The following is a 21,014-nucleotide window of genomic DNA, read 5'->3' as shown; positions in this document are numbered from 1 at the left end:
AAGTATAAAGATCGAGACCTCGACAAGAGAATGATGTAACTAATTTGTTACGGTAGTTGCAAATTATTCGAATTAATTCGTATGAATTTTTGCCCGAATAATTGGTCGAATACTTGGAATTATTTTACACGCGGTATATTTGCGTAAACCGAGTCTCTAATTTTGTACGAATTCTTGGCCTCGATCAAAGATGGTATTATTATCATCGATAAAACATCGAGGTCGATGGGATAACAAAACGATGGAAAAAATAATTTTTTCTAATTATTGCTACAAAGTTAAAGATAGAATACAAACGGAAGCAATTCGTTGCATAATTATACAAACCATTATCGTTTAATCCAAATACGAATCGATTTATGTATGAATAACCAAAGAACAATTTCTCCCTGTAATTTCTAAAAAAGAAAAGAAAATCTGTGCACCGGAGTAACGCTAATCAATGTTTCGAAAAATTCTCTCCTCTCGCCTCAATTCTCATCTACACGAGTAATTACACATTTTAACAAATTCTCTCTTTTTTTTACTTCTCATTCACGTATACGTAACCTCTATTTTATCTCAAAATGGTGAAACATCTCGAAAGTAGTAAGAATTATACGATATAAATAACATTTCTTTATCATCAATTACTCATGAATATCTACCCTGTACAATTACACATTTTTCAAATCCCTTCTTGTTGTTCCTCGTTCAAATAAATAGACCGATCGTGAGATAATCAAAGAGTACCAAAATGATTAAATTCCTACAGAGAACGTATCGTTATAATAATAAATATTTCATTCGAATTTTATTCGTACACCCTCCAAGGTCGAGGAGTACCACGAGGATTGAAAAACCAGTGTCTGTCCCTTTGCTCCCCGCTCCCCCCCTCCCCTATTCGTTTCACCGTAAAAGTCGCGCACGTGGAAGCACAAAACGCTTCCAATCTCCGAGCCGTGTTCCTCGTAATTATCGAGCCGGTACTCGAATAAGAGCTATTCTCTTTGATATCCAGTCTCGACGTCCGGATAGCTCCAGAGCCGCGTATTCATAGCGATCCTCGAGGATATGGTCGCGCGTGCGCGGCCAAGTGGGCGCACATATTCACGGAAATGCGATACAAGCGATACTGGCTCCCTCTGCATGGGACGTGGCCGTTCTCCCTGATCCATCTCGCCGTTATAGCGAGATTTATGGAGACGGTGCCGTTGGAAACCGAGACTGCTGGTTTAGGGGTTGGGGAGAGGAAGAGGGAGGGCGAGGGAGGGAATGGGGGAAGACGAAGAACGAACGACGAAAAAAGGAGTAGCGAAGAAACCAGACGAAGAAGGGACAGTGTACTCGTCAGACGAGGGAGTGTGTGGGGGGTGGTATAAACTCGCGAGGATGCACGGAAAGGGGAGTTTTGACGCCCAACGTCGAGAAAAAAGATCACGGAGCAAAAGGACGAGCCGCGTAGACAAAAAGGATTTGTTCCGGTGGCCATGATGCTTTCTCGGCGCGGTTCGAGTGGCTATCATCCTTCTCGCTTCGAAGAACCAACTTCGTGAGAAAGATGTCTCACGTCGGGTCAACCGAGATAGGTTTCGTCGATCGAGCGCGAAATCGAACGGGATGCTTCGCATCGAGCACCTCGTTACCAGTAGTCCCAGTGTAGTCCGAAAACGAGGTCGAGCGAAATTAGGACGAGCCTTGTGACTCGAGCGTTGCATAGTAACGGTACGTTTGTCGTTTCCGAGATTTCGACGAAGAGAGATTTTTCGAGGGAAAAATGTACTGTGCGTTGTAAGGAATAGAGTTACTTTGTGGAAAATAATTGTACTTTTGTAGTTTACTTTTTTCGTTTTTCCTGTATTTTATCTTCAGCAAAGTGAGATTTTTTAAGTTAGAGGACTTTGTCGATGAAATCTCCTATACGTTACAAGGAATAGAATTATTTTTTTATTGCAAAATAATAGCAACTACTTTTGTCATTTAGTTTCTTGATATTTTCTAGACTTTAACTCCAGCGAAGTGAGATTTTTCAAGTTAGGAAACTTTGTTGTATTTTTCGAAATCTTCTATACGTATGAGTAGTGACTTTGTAACACGATTTTTGTTACAAAATAATGGTACTTTTGTAATTCACTTCTTGGGTATTTTCTAGATTATAATTCGAGCAGAATGAGATTTTTCAAGTTAGGGAACTTTGTTGTATTTTTCGAAATCTGACACGCGTTGTAGAAAATAGAAATAAACGGAATCGATTCGAAATATGTAAACGAAAAACCAATAACAAGATAATAACATCGCGAACTACTTTGTTCGCGCAACGAGTATCGATTATTATCTTCTAAATGTAGGTATCTAAAAAGATTAACGGGAACGCCTTTATTGTCTGTTTTAATTCCTTCGGACGTCCCTATCTTTACGGAATTAATTCTCGAGAAGCTACCAATAATACATCGAAGACCACGAAATTTATTTTTAATTGTGCGTAAGCTCGCGGGAATTACTTCGAAATTTAACGTTCGGATTTCTCTTCGATATTGAATCTAATCTCGATTGTCCTTTAGAAAATTCGTCGATTTCCAAAATCGACGTCGATCGAAGTTAATGGATGTCGATGGACGATAAAAAAAAACGTTACGAACGATTTATCGCAGACTTGCAGAGTTTTGAAATTGTAGTACGCGAAAACCGTTGTTTAAAAATAATCGTGCACGTCGACGACTTTGCAACTATTCGTCTCATTCGTCCTTCTATGATTAGCGCAACGTCTTACAGAACAAAATATTTGTAATTGTCGTTACAAAGTCGAATAAAAAAAAAATCATTAAAGGTAAGAAATCGTTATCTACACTTGCCACTAAGTTGCCGATGCACTCGACACTTCTCAAATCTTGAGGATGATGGATTATGTCATAATCCGAGATTCAGAACTCTTGCACCGTGTTCGACGAAATATTAACAATTATTTTCATACACTGTTTCTTCAAGTATATCCAAACTTGCGACATAACAGTAACCGTAATCGAAAGATACAACGTTACAAATGTTTCGTCAAATTGCAAGGATAACAAACGTCGCTGGAGTATCCTGGTGAGAGATCTCGAACATCCAGTCGGGCGCGAACGAAAGAGAAAAGAAAACTGGCAGCGTGAAATCCTCTCAAAGACCAGGATATTCGACAGTATCCTCGACTTATTTTCAACGAAACGATGTTCTTGCTATCGCTTTTGCGACACTGTACGGTTTCCTTAAACGGTTACTCAAAGTTCCATCGCGATTGTAAGTTGTTACCGGTTTTAAAGAATTATGAATTCCAAAACGCGCAATACTCGAAGATCGTTCACGTGATTCGTGTTTGGATAGTGTCTTCCTGAAGATCGTGTAAATTACGTTATGAAAAAAATAAATATAAAGTTTGAAAAACCGTTTAATCGAATGTACTTGAGCGTTCTAACCAACAATAACTGTGACATAGTGGCAAGTGTAGGAATTTGGATGAAATTTATCGCAGAAACAATATAAATGCAAATATGTAAATGTATATTAAACCGAGAACATTTCGTGCCAAAATATTATGTATTTTACCCTTGCCACAACGCCATAAGTACTGTTGGTTGGAATGTATTGAGGTAAGGGATTTTTCCAAACTTCATAAATATTTCTTACATAATTAATTGATCATCTACGGTTATAATACCGATTACGTAAGAAATAATTTTTGATTCATTGTGTTTACAAGGTACAAATTTATACGAGTTGAAAAAACTTTCCATAAGTTGTACTCAAACCGTGGGCAATGATCGTTTGATTCGATCATTGTTATGTCACTTATAACACAAACTTTCTGATAGTCAATGTTTAGTCGATGCTTTCTCTTTAAAGTACTTACAGAGGATTCGTATCTACCTGGTTTCGAGTCTACTTGGAAGTACTGCTTTTGTGTCTTGAATTACTTACGGAGGGTTCGAATCTACTTGTGGGGTTCTTGATCCCATCATTAATTATGGCACCGTAACGGGGGTCAGGAGCAGATCCGCCGCAAAACTAACGAAGCTTCTCCGCGTGGAAAAGGCCTTCACGAGCTACTTGTTCGTCGATTTTTAAATTTAATTACCATCCAGAAACACAGGAACGATACAGGAAAAAGGAATTCACGACTGAATAATTCGATACACGTTTGTTCGTAATTTTTAAAAAGGAGACAACCCTATAAAAGCAATTAGCTTCGAGTCTCAATTAATTGCTCGCAACGTGTCGTGTTACTGCCTTCAACGCGATAAGGAACGAAAAATTAATAGAATCGGTTTGCTTGGCTTGACCCAGGTCAAGCAATAATACTACTGAAGTAATTTCTTGAATATTGACTCATTTGCATTTAGAAGTGGAATAACTCGAGTTGCTCGTATCATCGAATGCGGAATGATCCGAGAGCGACGGCACTTCTAAAACTCATTTGCGTCGATGATTTAACATTAGAACTACCAAAAGGGTAAATCTGACTCGTTTCAGACTTCTTCTGAAAATTACTCAATCGTTAAAAATGTCTTTGCTTACGATATTCGTGGAAAATTATCGAAATAGACAACTAACGATACTCGTAAATTAATTTGTCCTTTCTCCATTTAACTTTGAAGATACGCTTGTCATCTAATAGTAATACATTCACCGTCGGTAGTTCTAGTGTTAAGTACATCTTGAATTATCCACGTTATTGACACTCGATCCGTGTCGTTAACAATATCACTTATAAGGATATGTACACCACTATCCATAAATATTAGGATCTCCTGTATTTTTAAGAAAAAAACAACCCCTTAATATTTCGTTCCATAAGGTTCACGCGCAATAATTACCAACTTCTTTTACAAAATAAAATATCAAACAGAGGAATAGTTATTCGTTAAATTTATACCAATTTGAAATTCATTCTCGACGAGATATTTTTACCAGAGTGTAACTCGACAATTGTAGATTACTCCACGCGCAGCAATACAATTCAAAATTCCGCTTCTTGGTGCAAACGAGTGAAACTCTAACGTATTCTTGTTCGCAAAATGTAACGCAATACGACGTCGCGGTACCGATATATCGACGTCGATACGTTAGATGCGCGAGAAACGTTATCGACGCGACAAGTGACCGTCGCTGACGCGATGCTGCGCTGTCACACGCAAATCCCTCGAAGTAGCCGTAGCAACTTGCGACGCTCGCGTTGCAATTACTCGTGCGGGTAAAATCTCGGGCGATTCGACGCGATTGTACTTTCGATCCGCCAATGGGCACCAATGTGAAATTTACCGATGCATCGTCGTTGCAATTTTCCATCGATGTTACGACCGGACAACGATCGTTGCGAGATCACGAACGAGAAAAGTCGAGTCTCGATTGTCCCAGAAACGGGCTCGCCGAGAACGGATGGGGTACGCGTTTTAGGAAGGAGGCTCTCACCGCGCGGAGGATCCTCGCTCCGCGCGGAAATCCTCGCGAAGCGCCGGATATCCTGCGGGACTGCTCCTCGCTGGGATTTATTTTTAACGAAGTGGCCGTCTACGTGGCGTTTTCGGGGCCACAACGCGGAACGATCGTGCCCGTTGACGCGGTGCTCTCTTCTTAGCATCGAGTCGGAGGAGAATCGAGAGGCCGCGCTCCGAAGAGGAACGGAAGCGGGCGCCGAAACACCGCGAGAGAAGAGCGACGAGCAGATGCGCGTGGACCAGGAGAGGTCCCGTAGACTTGGAGGTCGTAGGTGTGCGCATACGTCGGATAGACGGAGGGATGGTGGATAATATAATGATGGCGTCGGCTTGGCAAGGAGGGGCGGGGCTACGAGGGGATCAATATTATCCTCCTCCACCTCCACCTCGGCTCTTCTCCTCCGTGCCCCGCTCCTCACCGACCCGGCAACCTTCCCTCGGGTATTCCCCTCGTTCCTCCAGTTCGCCGCCGCCACCATCGTCGTCTCCACCCTGCAACGTCGACCTTCTCTCCCCTCCACGCGATGTTCCTCCTTCGCCTCCATCGCCTCTCGTGTCCGCTCCTTAAAGGGGGATTTCCTATCGGCGTCAGACCACCGCGTACAACGTATGCGTCAGACGTTTCTCTACCGATGCCACCGAACGCGCGTGTTCTTCTTCTACGAACGTTTTTCAACGCACTCGATCGTCTTCGGACGTGTGCGTACGCGTTTCACGATCGGTCACTTCGATAGCGATTCCGACCTCCCGTGTCTCGATGCAGCCCGGTTTTTTCGATCGTTTGTAGCGTTGTCGCGATATCGATAAGCATCCTCCTTTTGTGGGTCACTCTTTCAGATCGATACCCGACCGTCTTTCTATTCCTGGGAACATTTTTTCAACACGTGTCCGATAATTATACACTTGCTTCGTTTTCGGTGAAGATCGTTTCTAGATCGTTTGTATATAGAGAGAGATCATCATTTTTAAACCCCGTGTGGATGAAGGTTCAGAGATACGAGAAGTAAAGAAACTCTTTTAAGATTAGTAATAGCTTTATTTAAAATAAAGCTCACAATCCTACCAGAATCCTCCCTAGACTAGGCTCTCTCGCGCTTCTCTTGCACTCTATATTCTTTCATGCATTCGTTTCTTTTCATTTTAATTCTTGAAACTTCGAAAATATTCGACTGGGTCGATTTAAATGGTTCAGTCTACTCTCTAATATTCACCCTATTTCTACGATACCTTTCTACAGGTACTGTAGAAATTTCGAAAATATTCGATTTGAACGGGTCATTCTCCACAGTTACGTACTTCTAACTGTATCGTTAGAAAAATGTTCGTACGCTCGATCGGAACCCCGGGGCCTGTAACTCGTCGAACGCGAATTGTTTGTCATTGCAGGAGCCACGAGCGATTCGTCGTTCGCGAAGAACGGCTGCTTTTACGATCGTGGATATTTCCACGAGTGTCGGATCGGAGGTCGTTGGTTCCAGGTAAGCGCAGCGCTCGGCGGTATGCATTTCCGCAAGTGCACGAAAATATTCCGTTTCGCTTTGGTGGCGCGTTTCGCGAATATACGGCTCGTTGGGACAGAAAAAGGAGAGAATTGAAATACGAAACAATTGGAAACGTCGAAGTACAGTGATCTTCTGAAGATCGTATTCGGAGATACACTTTCGGTAACACGTGCTCCGCAGGTTGATAACTATGTTTCGGTACATTTGCAGAATTTTTGTTTCGGTACAATTATAGTCGATTTATACTAATAATCGAGCTGTGAAGGATTGCACCATGGAAACACGAATCCATAGTGTTTTGTCATTATTTTTATTTGCGCAACGAGCTCGTTGAAAAGTCGTTAACGAATCTTACGTTCGAGTAAGTGTACAATTAGAAATAATAAAAAAATACTATGAATTTATGTAAACAAATTTCTTCTTCGAGAAAATAATTCAAAAAAAAAAAAAAAGAAACGAATAAAAAAAAATCTTCCCTCGTTCGACGCGAGGACGCGATCGTTCGCGAACGAACTCCGTCGAATTCGTCGCACTGTTGATAAATTTGTCGGTAATTGAGACGCTTACGTAATAAAAAGAGGCTAACGGCGTTGGTATCGAACAACCGTACGAAACGAATCGCGGTTATCCGATTGTTCGGGGCCCGTTGTTAAGTCACGGGATTACCTCGTACGGTGCAGCGTTTTCGGGGGGTGTCTATATAACTGTGTCCGAACGTATACGGGGCACGGAAGAAGACCGAGGGAAGCCGATGGGCCACGAGTTGGGGAGACGGTGGTCGGTCGGTGTGGGGGTTGATTGATGAGGTAGGCCCGGTCACGGTCTCATTACATTTATATAAGCTTTCGTAGATTGAGCCGTGCGCGGAGGCTTACGCGGTGGCGAGGGGTCGTGATTTGATGAGGTTTTCTTGCCCGGATGACGCGACGGGAGCCATTGTTCGAGCGGTTGTCGAGCGGAAAACATTGGATTCGATTTATGGCGTCTCCGCTGCCACGATTCGAACACCGAAACGACGTCGCGAGTACTTCCAGCAACCACCTACGAAACGCTTGATCGATCCTCCGGGTGCCCGAGCAAACCCTTAAACGATCTCTAATTTCTCGAGGAATTACGAATAATTAGTATCGTCGATACTATAGTATCGATACAACGAACGAATAGTATCGTCGAGTCAACAGTACAACAAACGTAGAACAAACAAATGTAGAACAAACGCTCTTTCCATGTCAAACTTTGGTCATTCGAATGGAAACGAAGAGAATCGAAGATTCGTTCTTAAGGAAGTTTTTGAGGATACTTTTGTGAGCTTTGTGACAGCTAGGTTACGTAAATAATCGTGTGTTAGGGTATTCGAGTATGGAAGGAGTATCTTGTACATTTGGAGATTGGATGAAAAATCGTCCACTCGGTTTCTGAACGCAATTGGTTTGGTTTTGACAAAATTGTCGATGGTATTGAAATTTTTTAAATTGACGAAACGTAATTTGACATTCAAACGGTTGAAGAATATTCTGGTTTTATTAACTGTAAATCTTTTTAGTAAAGAAAAATTACCGAAGATTTGAAAAGATTGTTTGATATTAAATGTAGATTTATTTGCGAGAAGAGCGTCTTTCAATGCGAAGACCAATTTCGAACGTATCTAAATAATATAATACATCGTGCATATTTAAAACGACGTAAAACTATTGTAGGAAACATTACGAATTTAGCTCCTAAAGACAGAAATAGAAATGTCAAAGATATCAATAGTTGTACAATGTTTGTTGCATACAGAACATATTCTACAGACTGGGTCGGAGAGAGTAAAACGAGATGTTGAGTACCTCTTGGATAAGAAAGTACGAGTAAACCTAAATGGCCTACCGGGACCATAGAAGTTAATGCAGGATAGGAGCGGTGGACAACGCATAGTGTCATTAATAATTTTAAAAATAGAAAGAAAGTCCGCCACTATTTTACGATATTCAAGAGGCTTAAAGTTTCTCTTCGTACGTGACTGTGCTTCGTAGTTATGGTCAAAAATGTCCATCTTTTAATAAATATCTTTCAATAAGTTATTCACTGATCCGATAACCGGATGCATACTGCAAACTTAGTCTTACATTCTTAACGGAATGAACACTTGTAAAATGGAACAACGCCTCGAAAAACCTAAAGACTTGGAAGAATTTCTAACTATGTCACATTATATATGTATATGGGAAGGGAAGTTTAAGAGGGATGCGAACCGGACGCCCAAGTCGCGTACTTCGGAAGTTGAGGATAGAGTATAGCCACTTAATTTATACGCAAATTCTAAGGGATTCTCGACATGAACGCATTATATTACATTTAGTCAGATTGAGATTCATACCGTAGACCCAACACCATTCTTCGATGTATCGGGCAATTAAAAGGCTGAATACAACATTAAAAATCTTGTCATCGGCGAACAACAAAGGCTGACTGGATTGAGACTGTAGTGGAAGATCGTCTGTAATGAAAATGAAAAATAGGTGATTTTTTTATAACAGAGGTAGAAACGTAAACAAGTTCACGGTTTCGTGAACAATCCAAATCCGCGGAACGAAGAATAAGAGAAATAATATTATATAATGCAATAATTTAAAAAGGAGAAGAAACATTATAATCGTAGGTAAACTAATTCAAACGGGAGATACCTATATAAAAATTCAAACATCAGCCTAATAGACACGATAAAGTAGGAGCCAACGTAATAATGCACTGCTTGACCTTACTTGAGGCGTAAGAACGATCATAAAAACGACTATACCAGCTGTTATGGAAGTAGTAACATTAATTACTAGTTAGGTACATACTCGAGGGATCTTTAAATGCATTCTTCTCGAAAAAGGAGCCTTCAATGCAATTTTCTTATTCTTAATTTTCATCTTGTTTCGAGCTACAGAATCTCTCCCACCTCGTTATTCATCGTACGGAGTGCCTTGTATACGAGGACAGTCGCGAACTCGTGGTACACGCGGTGTTATAATTGTAAATTAAGCCCTAGCATTATATCGTGCACAAAAACGATCATAGCAGCTGTTATGAAACCGGTAATATCAATTACTAGTTAGATACATACTCAAGGGATCCTCAAGTGCATTTTTCTCGAAAAGGGAGCCTTCAATGCAATTTTCTTGTTGTTGATTTTCGTCTCGTTTCGAGCTACAGAATCTCTCCCACCCTGTTTATAATTCATTGTACAGAGCGCCTTGTATACGAGGACAGTCGCGAACTCGTAGTACACATGGTATCATGATCGCAAATGAAGCCTTTGACGCAATTTTCCTGTTCTTGATTTTCGTCTCGTTTCGAGCTACAGAATCTTCTCTACCCCGTTCGTACTTCATTGTTCGGAGCACCTTGTACACGAGGACAGTCGCGAACTCGTGGTACACATGGTATCATGATCGCAAATGAAGCCTTTAACGCAATTTTTCTGTTCTTGATTTTCGTCTCGTTTCGAGCTACAGAATCTCTCCCACCCTGTTTATAATTCATTGTACAGAGCGCCTTGTATACGAGGACAGTCGCGAACTCGTGGTACACATGGTATCATGATCGCAAATGAAGCCTTTAACGCAATTTTTCTGTTCTTGATTTTCGTCTCGTTTCGAGCTACAGAATCTCCTCCACCCCGTTCGTACTTCATCGTACGGAGCGCCTTGTACACGAGGTAGGTCGCGAACTCGCGGTACACGCGTTGCCGATCGTCGACTAAAAACCGTCTGCACGTTGGCTAATCCGTTGACTTTCGTCGCGGCGTCCACGATTGGAAAGTTCGTTCATCGAGTTTACGAGCCAGGGACCCGGGCATCGGGCTCGTTCTCGAGCGAGCCTGACGGCAAGATTTCCCCGAGATGCTGTTAAAGTTTATGGGCGCGGCCTTGTGTGTATACCAACGACTCGCGCGCGCCTTCCGAGAGTTTATTGATTCTCGAGCCACGGCATCTTTCGCCCGCCGTACCGCCGTTCTGCCCTATCGAGTTTACTCCCCCTCTTGGCTTACCGTCGCCCCGTGTCATGTCTACGGGGTTGCTTCGTGAAATCCAATGATGTTCCGCGCGAAGGAAAAGTTTGGTTATACGCCGTGGAACGAACGGGAAATATTTTTTCGTCCTCCCCAGCACGCCGCCTGCCTTTTCGCTGGGATTCTCTACGTTGTGTACGGGGGAAGACGCTTGCGCTGTGCTTTCACGATTCACGGCGGTGTTGAATTATCGTCGATGGGACGCACAACGTGTGTAAGATGAATCGTCGTCGGTGTCGAGAGATTGCGTTTACGGAAGAAACAAGGGAGGGCAGGGGAAAGGAGAGTTAAATTGCGAACGACGAACGAAACATTATGTCCAAGGGTGGGGAATCGTTTAGGATGGTCCGAACTGTAAAATAATTAATTATCCTCGCTAAGGCGCTCAAGGTGTATACGATGAATCGTCATTGGTGTCGAGAGATTGCGTCTAAGGAAGAGACAAGGGAAAGTAGAGGAAAAGAAAGTTAAATTGCGAACGACGAACGAAAAATTATATCCAAGGGTGGAGAATCGTCATTGGTGTTGAGAGATTGCGTTTAAGGAAGGAACAAGGGTGAGTAGGGAAAAATAGAGTTAAATTTCGAACGACGATTAAAAAACGGCATCCAAAATTGAAGAATAGCTCGTTTCGGGTTTTCCTTCTCTTCTTTCTGTTTTGAAAATCGTGTTTCGAATCGTAAAATTAATCGAAGCGATGCTTCGTATTTTTCTATCCTTTACCGCGGACTTTATCACGCTCGGGCAATATCAATTTGCGATAAATGAATCGGCTTCATTGTTTCAAAGTTAAACGAACGAGCGTCTATCTTCCAAACGTTTAGCAACACTGCCGTAAATTTGCATTTTATTCTTAACAATGGCACGGAGATATTTTATGCGCGTCGATAACAAAGGAAAGTAAATCCAATCGTTCCGCAAAGCCAATAAAGGTCTTATCCTTGATCGAGCGTTAAAAATTGACTTCCAATAACGCGTTGACATCTTTTAACGTTTCCTTGCGTTTATTCATTTCATTGCGAATTAACCGGTCCACGGAAAATTGGAAACTGAGAAATGCAATTCTTGTTCAGAAATCCAGAACCTCGATGATATTCCTTAGAATGAAAATTACTCATTGAACGCAACCTTTTCGCTTCTACATTTCGTAAATTTCAACATCTCACAAAACGCAACCTTTAAACGCGAAATCTTGCAATTTTCCACGGTGCGGTACCACGTCCAGTTGCTTCAGATTCTATGACAACTGACAGTCATCTTTCAATCGGAAATGGTGTTACTAAAAAAAAAGAACACTCTTCTATACTGTCTCCGTTTATACTTTCCACCTAAAAAGATTAAAAAACACCCCGTTCGAAAGCTCTAACAAAGACACGTTCGTCGTCTCGACAGAGTTCCGTTAAACTTAGCCAAACCGCTGAAATTCAGAACCGGTGAACCGCAAAGGAAAATGGTTCTCGATCGATAAACAACAACGCTACCCAACGGAGGTTAAACCCAATAATCCTCGCGATGGTACGCGTCGTAACGCCGCGAGAGGTCAAAAAGCGCGCGGCCACACGGCGATTTCGAGACTAATCGGCGAAGGTGGAGCATTATTCTTCATTAGCCAGTCTTCTACCCCGCTTTCAATGACTCGTCGCGCCTCTTAGCGTTTCCACGGCGCGATCCTGTGCCCATCCATCTTGCGGAGGATCCACCGACCGCCCCCGTCGTCGTTTTCCCCTCGATATCTTCCATTTCCCCCCTCCTTTCTATTTCGAGCTCTCCTCCTCCCCGAAGAAGACAGCTTCTACCCTCCTGGTGGGACCCTCCTCGCGCGGTGTTACGTTCGTTCGTTGCCTTACAGTTACGCGAGAGCGACGTGTATCTAAGTGCAACCACCCGTATAATTGTCGGGGGTCGTGCAGGGTGGGCACCATGGGAAAAGCAACGCGAACGAACGAAGGGATATGGCGTCGAGGTTGAAGGGCGAATAGGAACTGGGTAGAGGGTGGAAACGGCTGACGAGGTTCACCCCCACCCTTCGTTCGGTATCGAACGCGGGAGAGAGCCACCTTGAATTAACGCCATCATATTTCAGGATGGAGGAGCTCGCCGGGGTTTTCTTGCCATTTGTCTCGGGACTAGCCGTCTACCGAGCAGAATCACCGTTGCTTTTCCCTATTGGTGTACATGAGTAATACCGGCGTACGGGACCCCGCGAAAATCTCGCCGGAACGACCTTACGCGATTCAAATTTCCCGCGTTTCGTTCCTCCGCTTGGGGGGTCGCGATGTACGCGGGACATACGTTAACCGTGTCGCACCTTGAGAGATTCCGGGGCCCTTTGGTCCTGTTTTAACGCGATTGAAAAGTTTTCAAGGGTTGTTGTAGTCTACGATGTAGTCGTTTGGAAGTCTATAGTTCTCGGAAAAGAACGTTTTATAGATATAATAGGTTCTTCGATAAGTTTCGTCGTTCGAGAAAACTTGTCGAGTAGTACTGTTCAATGTAGTACTGCTCAATAAGTTTTGTCGTTCGAGCAAACTTATCGAATAGTACTGTTCAATGTAGTATTGTTCAATAAGTTTCATCGAACGACAGAACTTATCGAGTAATCTAGTACAGCGGCGAGAATATACGAATATGGCAATAACTATATTTTTAGTGTTTTTATTATTGTATCGATACTTAGAGTTTAGTTCTTTTTATTCGTTACATGTTCGAGGTACATAATATTCTCTTTTGTATCCCTCGGATAACTTTGATACAATTGTTGGGACTAATTAGCGCACGGTGTAATAATTTAAAAGTCTATATTTTAAAAAAATTCTCGATAAATTTTGTCGTTCGTCGTTTTATTTTTCTAAAGATGTTACTATCGTTTGATGAACATGTGTAAAGTTTCACGTAGATCTGTCGACACATTCGTACATTTACATACATTCAAAGTCAAAGTGTCGTAGTATTTTTTTACAATGGAAGAAACGACAAAACTTATTAAATACCCTAGTATGTTCTCCCTTATAGTTTCTAACTTATATTTACTGCAAGAATCGTACAGTTCTAAAAGGGCATTGAACAAAATTAAATACCTCGTTCGGTATAATTTCATTCGTTCGTTTAGTAGAAAATGTGGAAGTATTTAACAAATGCCCCAAGTGTTACAAGTAAGAATAAGTCCTGGGCCCGGAGCAAGTGCCCTTGATGTCGAGAGCAATGCGTCGACGAAGACAATTCGAGCAAAAAAATAACGGAGGGGGGCCGGATTTTGCGTATGGATTTTTGGCGACGGCGCGGCGTCGCGACGACGCGGGAAGAGCTTCCAGTGCAAGAGACTCGCGAGCAGAACGGACGAGAAACGACGCTTGGCGATAAATTACGACGACGATTGTCCGATTAAGAAAAGTGGCTGTGTATGCACGCCTCGGACGCGGGGAGCTTTTTCGATACGGTGCAATTGCTTTTTCAAACGGACTCGTAATGATTTCACGCCAGATTAGATAAGATAATTGTCGTTAATTGTCGTGCTCGGCAGCGTTCCGTCGCTTTTCGCGCGTATCGCGATTTTCTTGCGAAATCGTGTATTTCCTTTGCGGACTGCCCTTGAATCGGTGCCTCGTGGAACAACAAAATCGTAACGTGGAAAATTATTCGAACGTTACGGTTACAATAACGACCGCCACCGTTGCACTTTTACGTTACAAAGTTCACCGGTGTACACCTCTTCGTGAAATATACCACCGGATAAAATACGCGAGGTAAAGAAATTTTAAAACGCGTAAAACATGTTTCGTGGCCGGTCCGCTTTCCGTTGTAAAACGTTTGACCGCGAAATACGTGTCCACGAATCGATGGGTACCATGGTATATTTTATTTGCACGGTGTTCGATCGAGTATCCACTTCCAAGACGGTTGTTCGAATTTAAGTAGAAGCAAACGTGAATTGACAATTCCTCGATTTACCATCGCGGATACACCGTACGGCGCTTCGATCACTGGTTTGATAATAAAACTATTTATCAAGTACTCGAGTGATCGAGATTTTCGAGGTATGTCGGAACTCTTTTGTAGCGCTGGTTTATCGACAATTGGAGTTGTCGCTAAGACGATTTATCGCGAAAGTGCAAAACGCTCGTTGTATTATCGCTCATTCGTAGTGAATCGATCGAATACGAATAATCGACGAAACGTTTCGATCGGCTCGAATTGTCCAATCATTGGCATTTCATTTATCGCGTTAAAAACAGGATTAGTGTAAAAGATAGTTCTTTCGAGTGTAGAAGATAGTTCTCGTGACTCTCGAAGGCGTACAGTTGTAGCGGACGTTAAACGATAATAAGATCGTTTAATGCATCGACTCGAGCGATACTTTTAACGTTTTCCAGTTGTTTAAGGCCATCTTCGAAAACAACGATCGCGAGATCAAGAATTGAAAAATTACTATACGAAGAAGCACGGTATAATCGCAAATCTAAGAATGTAAGAAATATCTTCGAACGAAAGGTACTACAGATAAAAATATTGTAAAATAAAATGGACGCGGTTTGTACGATTCGAAAGCAAAATTCGAATTATCGTGACTGTTGCAGAATTTAAAAAATCCATTGTTACTCTTTACGGGAGCACACGAGCCTCTGTAAATTTGAAGAAAAAAAAATCGTGATTTCGGTTTATTTTTTTGAAGTATGCAAATTTTGGTGCCGTTTCTTGTAAATTGACGATGTCGTCGAATTATGAACGAGAAAGATTCGAAACTTGTCGAGTGACTCGAACATTTGGAGCAGATAATCGGCTTCCTCGTGTCTTATCATTATCCGGAACTCTCATCCAACAGTGTTACGTGTTAAGATGAGCTGTTCGTTTCGTAGCGCGACACGATTACGAACAATGTCAAGAATTCGTCACGACGAGTCAGGATTTTCGAGAGTCGTCACCGTCATCGAACGTTGGAAGAAATTTCGGCGAAGAAAATAAAAAACGGATACCTCTTTTTATTTTTTTACTCGCAATTGCGATGCAGTTGGCAACGCGCGATGGTACGACATCGAACTATGTATGTTTCGTGTCAAATCTGTCTCGAAAGATCAAATGTTTCTTGGTCAGATCCAGCTGGATTGGATCAAATGTATCTTGAGCGGTGTAATAATTAACACGTGTCACGTGCCAAATTAATCTTGCGAGATCGATGAATCAGGAGCACGAAATTGTACGCGACGTCCAATAATAACGATTTATCGAAAGTAAAGGTAAATACAAATTAAGCGAAACTTGCGAAGAGATAGACGCGAAGGCATATGATTGTCGAGAAAGTATTGAAGGTGATAATGGTGAGATAAATGATCGGCGAGGACTTGACGAAGGTAGATGGTTGTCCAGGATCTGTTGAAGATGATCTCTGAAAGTTTGTTGAGATAGATAGTTATCGAAGAACTATCACAATCGATGTAGCTTCTAATTGGTGGAAGAATTGGAACCAATAAGAACAAAATTGTGAGTGGATTGAATGTTTAAAAAAGTACAGAAAAACTGTGTGAAGGAGTCATGGGATCAACGTAAGGTGTGTGTCAAGAAAAGTCGAGAAAAGTCGAGAAAAGTCAAGAAAAGGAAAATTTGAATGAGAAGACGAAGAAACAAGACACAAAATACTGAAAGGAAAATTAACAAGACTTGATGATGTCGAACCAAGCCTAATTTATCATCTTCGACTGGTGTAAAGATTGTCGAACCTCCAGTTAGGCCTTTAGCCTAGCCCGGAGCTAATTTTATGGCATTTAACGTGTTTCTAAATGCGTTCATACGTCGAGGGTTGGCAACACTGTACAAACACGACTATAAGGAAGTGCCTCTGATATCTTAAAAGCTGTTCGACCGATATACGAGCATTTCAGAGTGAATACGACACGAATACCTCGTTGGAGCGCCATATTGAATCGACACGAAGCAATAACGAGAACTGGAACGATATAAATAGGAAAATCGCTCCAAAAACTAGGATCAATGACGTTCTTATCGTTAAATTAACAACTTTCGTTGTTAACTATATAAATAGGAAATTTGCTCCAAAAACTAGGATCAACGACGTTCTTGTCGTTAAATTAACAGCTTCCGTTGCTAATGATGTAAATAGGAAATTTACTCCAAAAACTAGGATCAACGACGTTCTTGTCGTTAAATTAACAGCTTTCGTTGCTAACGATGTAAATAGGAAATTTGCTTCAAAAACTAAGATCAACGACGTTCTTGTCGTTAAATTATTAAATTAACTTTCGTTGCTAACGTATCCTCAACGAAGATTACTCACCACCGTGGACATTCCTACGGTGTACCGTGCTTGTGAGTACGCCATTGCGGAGGACGACCGAATCTGCCGAGCTAAGCTTCGAACGTACGACAAAAAACGCAAGAATACATCGCGGACGAGCGAGAATTAAAATTCTAGAGGCTGCCGAGTCCCTGGAGAGCTTGCTTTACGGTCGACTCGATGTAAGTTGAAAAAAAAAATTTATACGCGTTTTAACCTCACGTCGAGCCTTGAACTCGTTTTTCTCGAAACTGTATCGTTAAAACGCGTGACAAACTTCTGCTGGGTGAAACGAAACGGTCTTTGTCGCGCGACCTTTTTATTTTCATAAAAAAGAAATGAATCAATTTTTCCAGAAATTTCCGTTTCTCGAGTTCGAACGTCAAACTTTTGATCGAGAAAAAATTTTCAAACGGGACACGACAAAGACTGGATAATATATTTTTTTATACATGGATAATATAGATAACAAAGGGGGGGTAATATATATTTCTATTTTTATAATATACAATTATATTATATTTTAAGGTGTTTTATTTCTGCTTCAGATTACCTTCGGTACAACCGAAAAACGTCGCATTCGAAACACATCTCGCGGCAATGGACCTTCCGTCGCCATTTTGTTATGTCTTTCGTCGAACATATTTGTAAACCGTTTGTAAACTTTGTATTCTTAAACGAGTTAAACCGTAAGAAAATGCATTCAATGTTTCCCTTCAGAAAGTTCAATAAATTGTTTTTCTTTACCTAGTGTCTCGTGTGCCTCCATAAGACAGCGACTCTCAACCGTCACGAACGTTTGACAACGAATCTAACGAAGTTTTATTCGTTGCAATTTTGAAAATTGTCGCTATAATTATTCACGGTTAACAACCGTGCTGTGTTTCTTCTCTCTAAATTAGGTCGCGAGCCCAAAACGATTAAGAATCCTTTTCTAAACCGTAACGCGGGCTTAAACGGCTTAAGAACCACCGCGTCAAGGTACAGTGGAAGAACTTTTCTCTTTCCTGTGTAACGAACGAGCACCGTGGTTATTTAGGATTACGGATATTTTGAACCGTTTAAGCGAAGCCAAGAGCGCGAAATTTTCGACAAATATTATCCGACCTTAACCTTCAAGACGTTGCTAAGTAGCTGGTTACATTATTTTGCGTACATATATTTATTTGTACCAAAATTGCCAACCATATTCTAGTGAAATCGATATTCGTACAAATAATCCCTTTGGTGATCTTACTTTCGAAGATGGCCTTAAACAATGGAACAAAAACGTTAAACGCATCGCTTGAATTTAAAAAATTTGTTTTTCTACGTGATCCAGGCGACAATTATACTTGAAACAAACGTAGAAAATTAACCAAGTTCGATGCCAATTCATTTGTTTCGAAATCGACGAAATTTAGAAAATCCAATTGATAAATCTTCGTGAAAAAAATTAGGTAATTATTCGGAGAAGGGGATCTCGACCTTCATTTTGTCGAATTTCTGTCATAGGTAAGAACGTCTCTAGTACTGTGTACTTTGTTGGAAACTTGGAACGATAAAAGTTAAAGAAAGAAAATTGGCTCGAAGAAAATTTTACTCGTTACGTTACATTTACTTCAATGTATATAATAGTTTACATGTATATTGTTGGCCTCGCTTCGAGTACCTACTCGATGTTCGAGTTTCTCAGTTCCATGCTACCTTGTTGCTCGTGTAAAAAAATCTAACTCAACTTAATCCAATCATACCTTACTACCATCGAGTTTATCGAAATTGAGGTCCCTTTTCTAACAGCCAAAAATTGTATAGTTACTCGAAATGTCCATAAACGAATATATAAACTTCTAGAAAGCTGTTATCGACGAGAGAAAATTTCGAGAACAAATCTCCGCGAGTTCCAAAGGTATTTAAGGTCAAGTTTGTCGAACTGGAGTCCCCCTTTCTAACATCCAAAAATTGTACATTTACTCGAAATGTCCATAAACGAATATGTAAACTTCTAGAAAACTGTTATCGACGAGAGAAAATTTCGAGAACAAATCCCCTCGATATCTTCCAAACGTCTCCGAAAGCCGATCGTCGCTGGTCGTCGAACTCGCGTCACGACTCGTTGCAGCTAACCGAGCGTCTCCGGTCTGTTCGCAGGTATGGTTCAAGAACCGAAGAGCGAAATGGCGGAAGAAGGAGCGTAGCGCGATGAACGCTGCCGCGGCGGCTGCGGCGGAGTTCAAGACTGGTTTCAGCACCGCCAGCCTGAACGGTTTCATCGGTCAACCGTTCGCCGACCCGGACACGCTTTACAGCTCGTACAGCACGTACAACAACTGGGCGGCCAAGGTCCCGTCACCGTTGGGCAGCAAGAGTTTCCCGTGGGTGAACACGTTGGGCTCGGTGGTCCCGACAGCGTCTCATCATCACCATCACACGCAGGTGAACCCGGTGAACTGCTTCAACGCCGCGGCAACGTCTGTGGCGGGTAGCCACATGGGCGGTATGTCGGTCTCGGTGGGCCAGGCGGCCACTTCCATGTTACCGGGAATGGGGTCCGGTTTGGGTGTGGCGAGTTCACCGGTGGCGGCGTCCGGTGCCGCGTGTCCATACGCGACACCCGCGGCGCCCCATCACCCTTACGGTGCGCCTGTTTACACACCGCACAACCGAACGGCCGGTGCACCGGAGATGACCTCGAGCAGCATCGCCTCTCTCCGATTGAAGGCCAGGCAGCACAGCAGCGGTTACAGCGGTCTGAGTGGCAGCTCGTTCAGCATAGACAGCACGCCCGTCTCGGCGGCCGGTAGCCCGGTCAGTTCCAGAGCGTCGTTGGTGGGGGGATGCGGCGCGCTTAGCGCGTGTCAATACGCGCTGGCGACCACCGGCGAGACGAACCCCCACTCGCCGAGCAGCGCGGAGGCCCACGTGAACGGGGCCGCCGGGGCCCAAGTCTGAGGCGAAGCGGGGGCTACGTCTAGCCCCCACCGCCACACCGTGACCGCCGCGAATCCCGGCAGCTCCCTGGCCGGTGGTAGCCAGGTGGTACCGATCGGATCCGCCGGACAGCCGAACGACAATCGGCTCAGATCGCAAGAGTGACCCAGGCCCCGGTCCGCCGCCTCGCCCACCCTGTCTTCGAGCCCCTCGTCGACCACCTCGCACCCCCCTTACCTCATGTACGACGAAGACGGGGCCACGGCGGACCAGAAGATCGAGGACGACAGAAGCGCGATCGAAACGGAGGGTATCGGCGACGAGCTAACGGTAACCACCCCCGGTGGCATCGGCGTTGGCGTCGGGATCGGTATCGGTGGTTCGGGTACCGCCGCCGCTGCCGCCGCTGGAGGCGCGGGATTGGCCAGTTACTGGCAACACGCAACCACCGCCACCGGTTACTGGCCCTCGTTGCTCGACTGCTGGACCACGCCTATCGCTTCCGGGTCGCAGACACTCTCTCTGCCGCGAGACGACGACTGAGAACAACGAACGTCCTCGCGACGATGACGTTCTCCACCGATGTCCGAGGTCTAACGATTCGCTCGAGTATCCTCTCGCCAGTTTTTTGTTGTTTTTTTTTTTGTTTTTTTTTTTTTTTTTCTTCTTCTTCTTCTTCTTCCCGTTGCACCGTCGGGGATCCGTTAGTCCGGTTCTCCCCGAGTTTCACCACTCGCCAGATCGGTGAATCCGTACACGAGCCGAATCGACGGTTCGTTTTTTTCGCGCGTCGGATTATTTACCGCTATTTAACGAAAATTCCGATC

General features: G+C 43.1%; 2 protein-coding genes across 3 annotated transcripts in view; both read left to right on the top strand.

Moving 5' to 3' along the window:
- Ptx1 (pituitary homeobox homolog Ptx1) overlaps positions 1 to 20,209 on the top strand; it is an 86,115-nt gene extending 65,906 nt beyond the window's left edge. For both annotated transcript variants that reach the window (XM_076318137.1, XM_076318136.1), the window contains exon 4: positions 19,408 to 20,209. In XM_076318137.1, the coding sequence (XP_076174252.1) occupies positions 19,408 to 20,208 (801 nt within the window). In that variant the 3' untranslated portion in view covers position 20,209. The remainder of the gene's footprint in view (positions 1 to 19,407) is intronic.
- Positions 20,210 to 20,411: 202 nt separating this feature from the next.
- Positions 20,412 to 20,743, top strand: LOC143150101 (uncharacterized). The gene has a single exon (XM_076318138.1). The coding sequence runs from the start codon at positions 20,428 to 20,430 to the stop codon at positions 20,728 to 20,730; it is 303 nt and encodes a 100-aa protein (XP_076174253.1). The 5' UTR covers positions 20,412 to 20,427; the 3' UTR covers positions 20,731 to 20,743.
- The last annotated feature ends 271 nt before the right edge of the window (positions 20,744 to 21,014 follow it).

This window comes from Ptiloglossa arizonensis, chromosome 8 (assembly GCF_051014685.1).
Source record: "Ptiloglossa arizonensis isolate GNS036 chromosome 8, iyPtiAriz1_principal, whole genome shotgun sequence".
In the NCBI taxonomy this organism is placed as follows: Eukaryota; Metazoa; Arthropoda; class Insecta; order Hymenoptera; family Colletidae; genus Ptiloglossa; species Ptiloglossa arizonensis.
The sequence above is the reverse complement of the archived record's forward strand: the minus strand, read 5'-3'. Positions and strand labels throughout refer to the sequence as shown.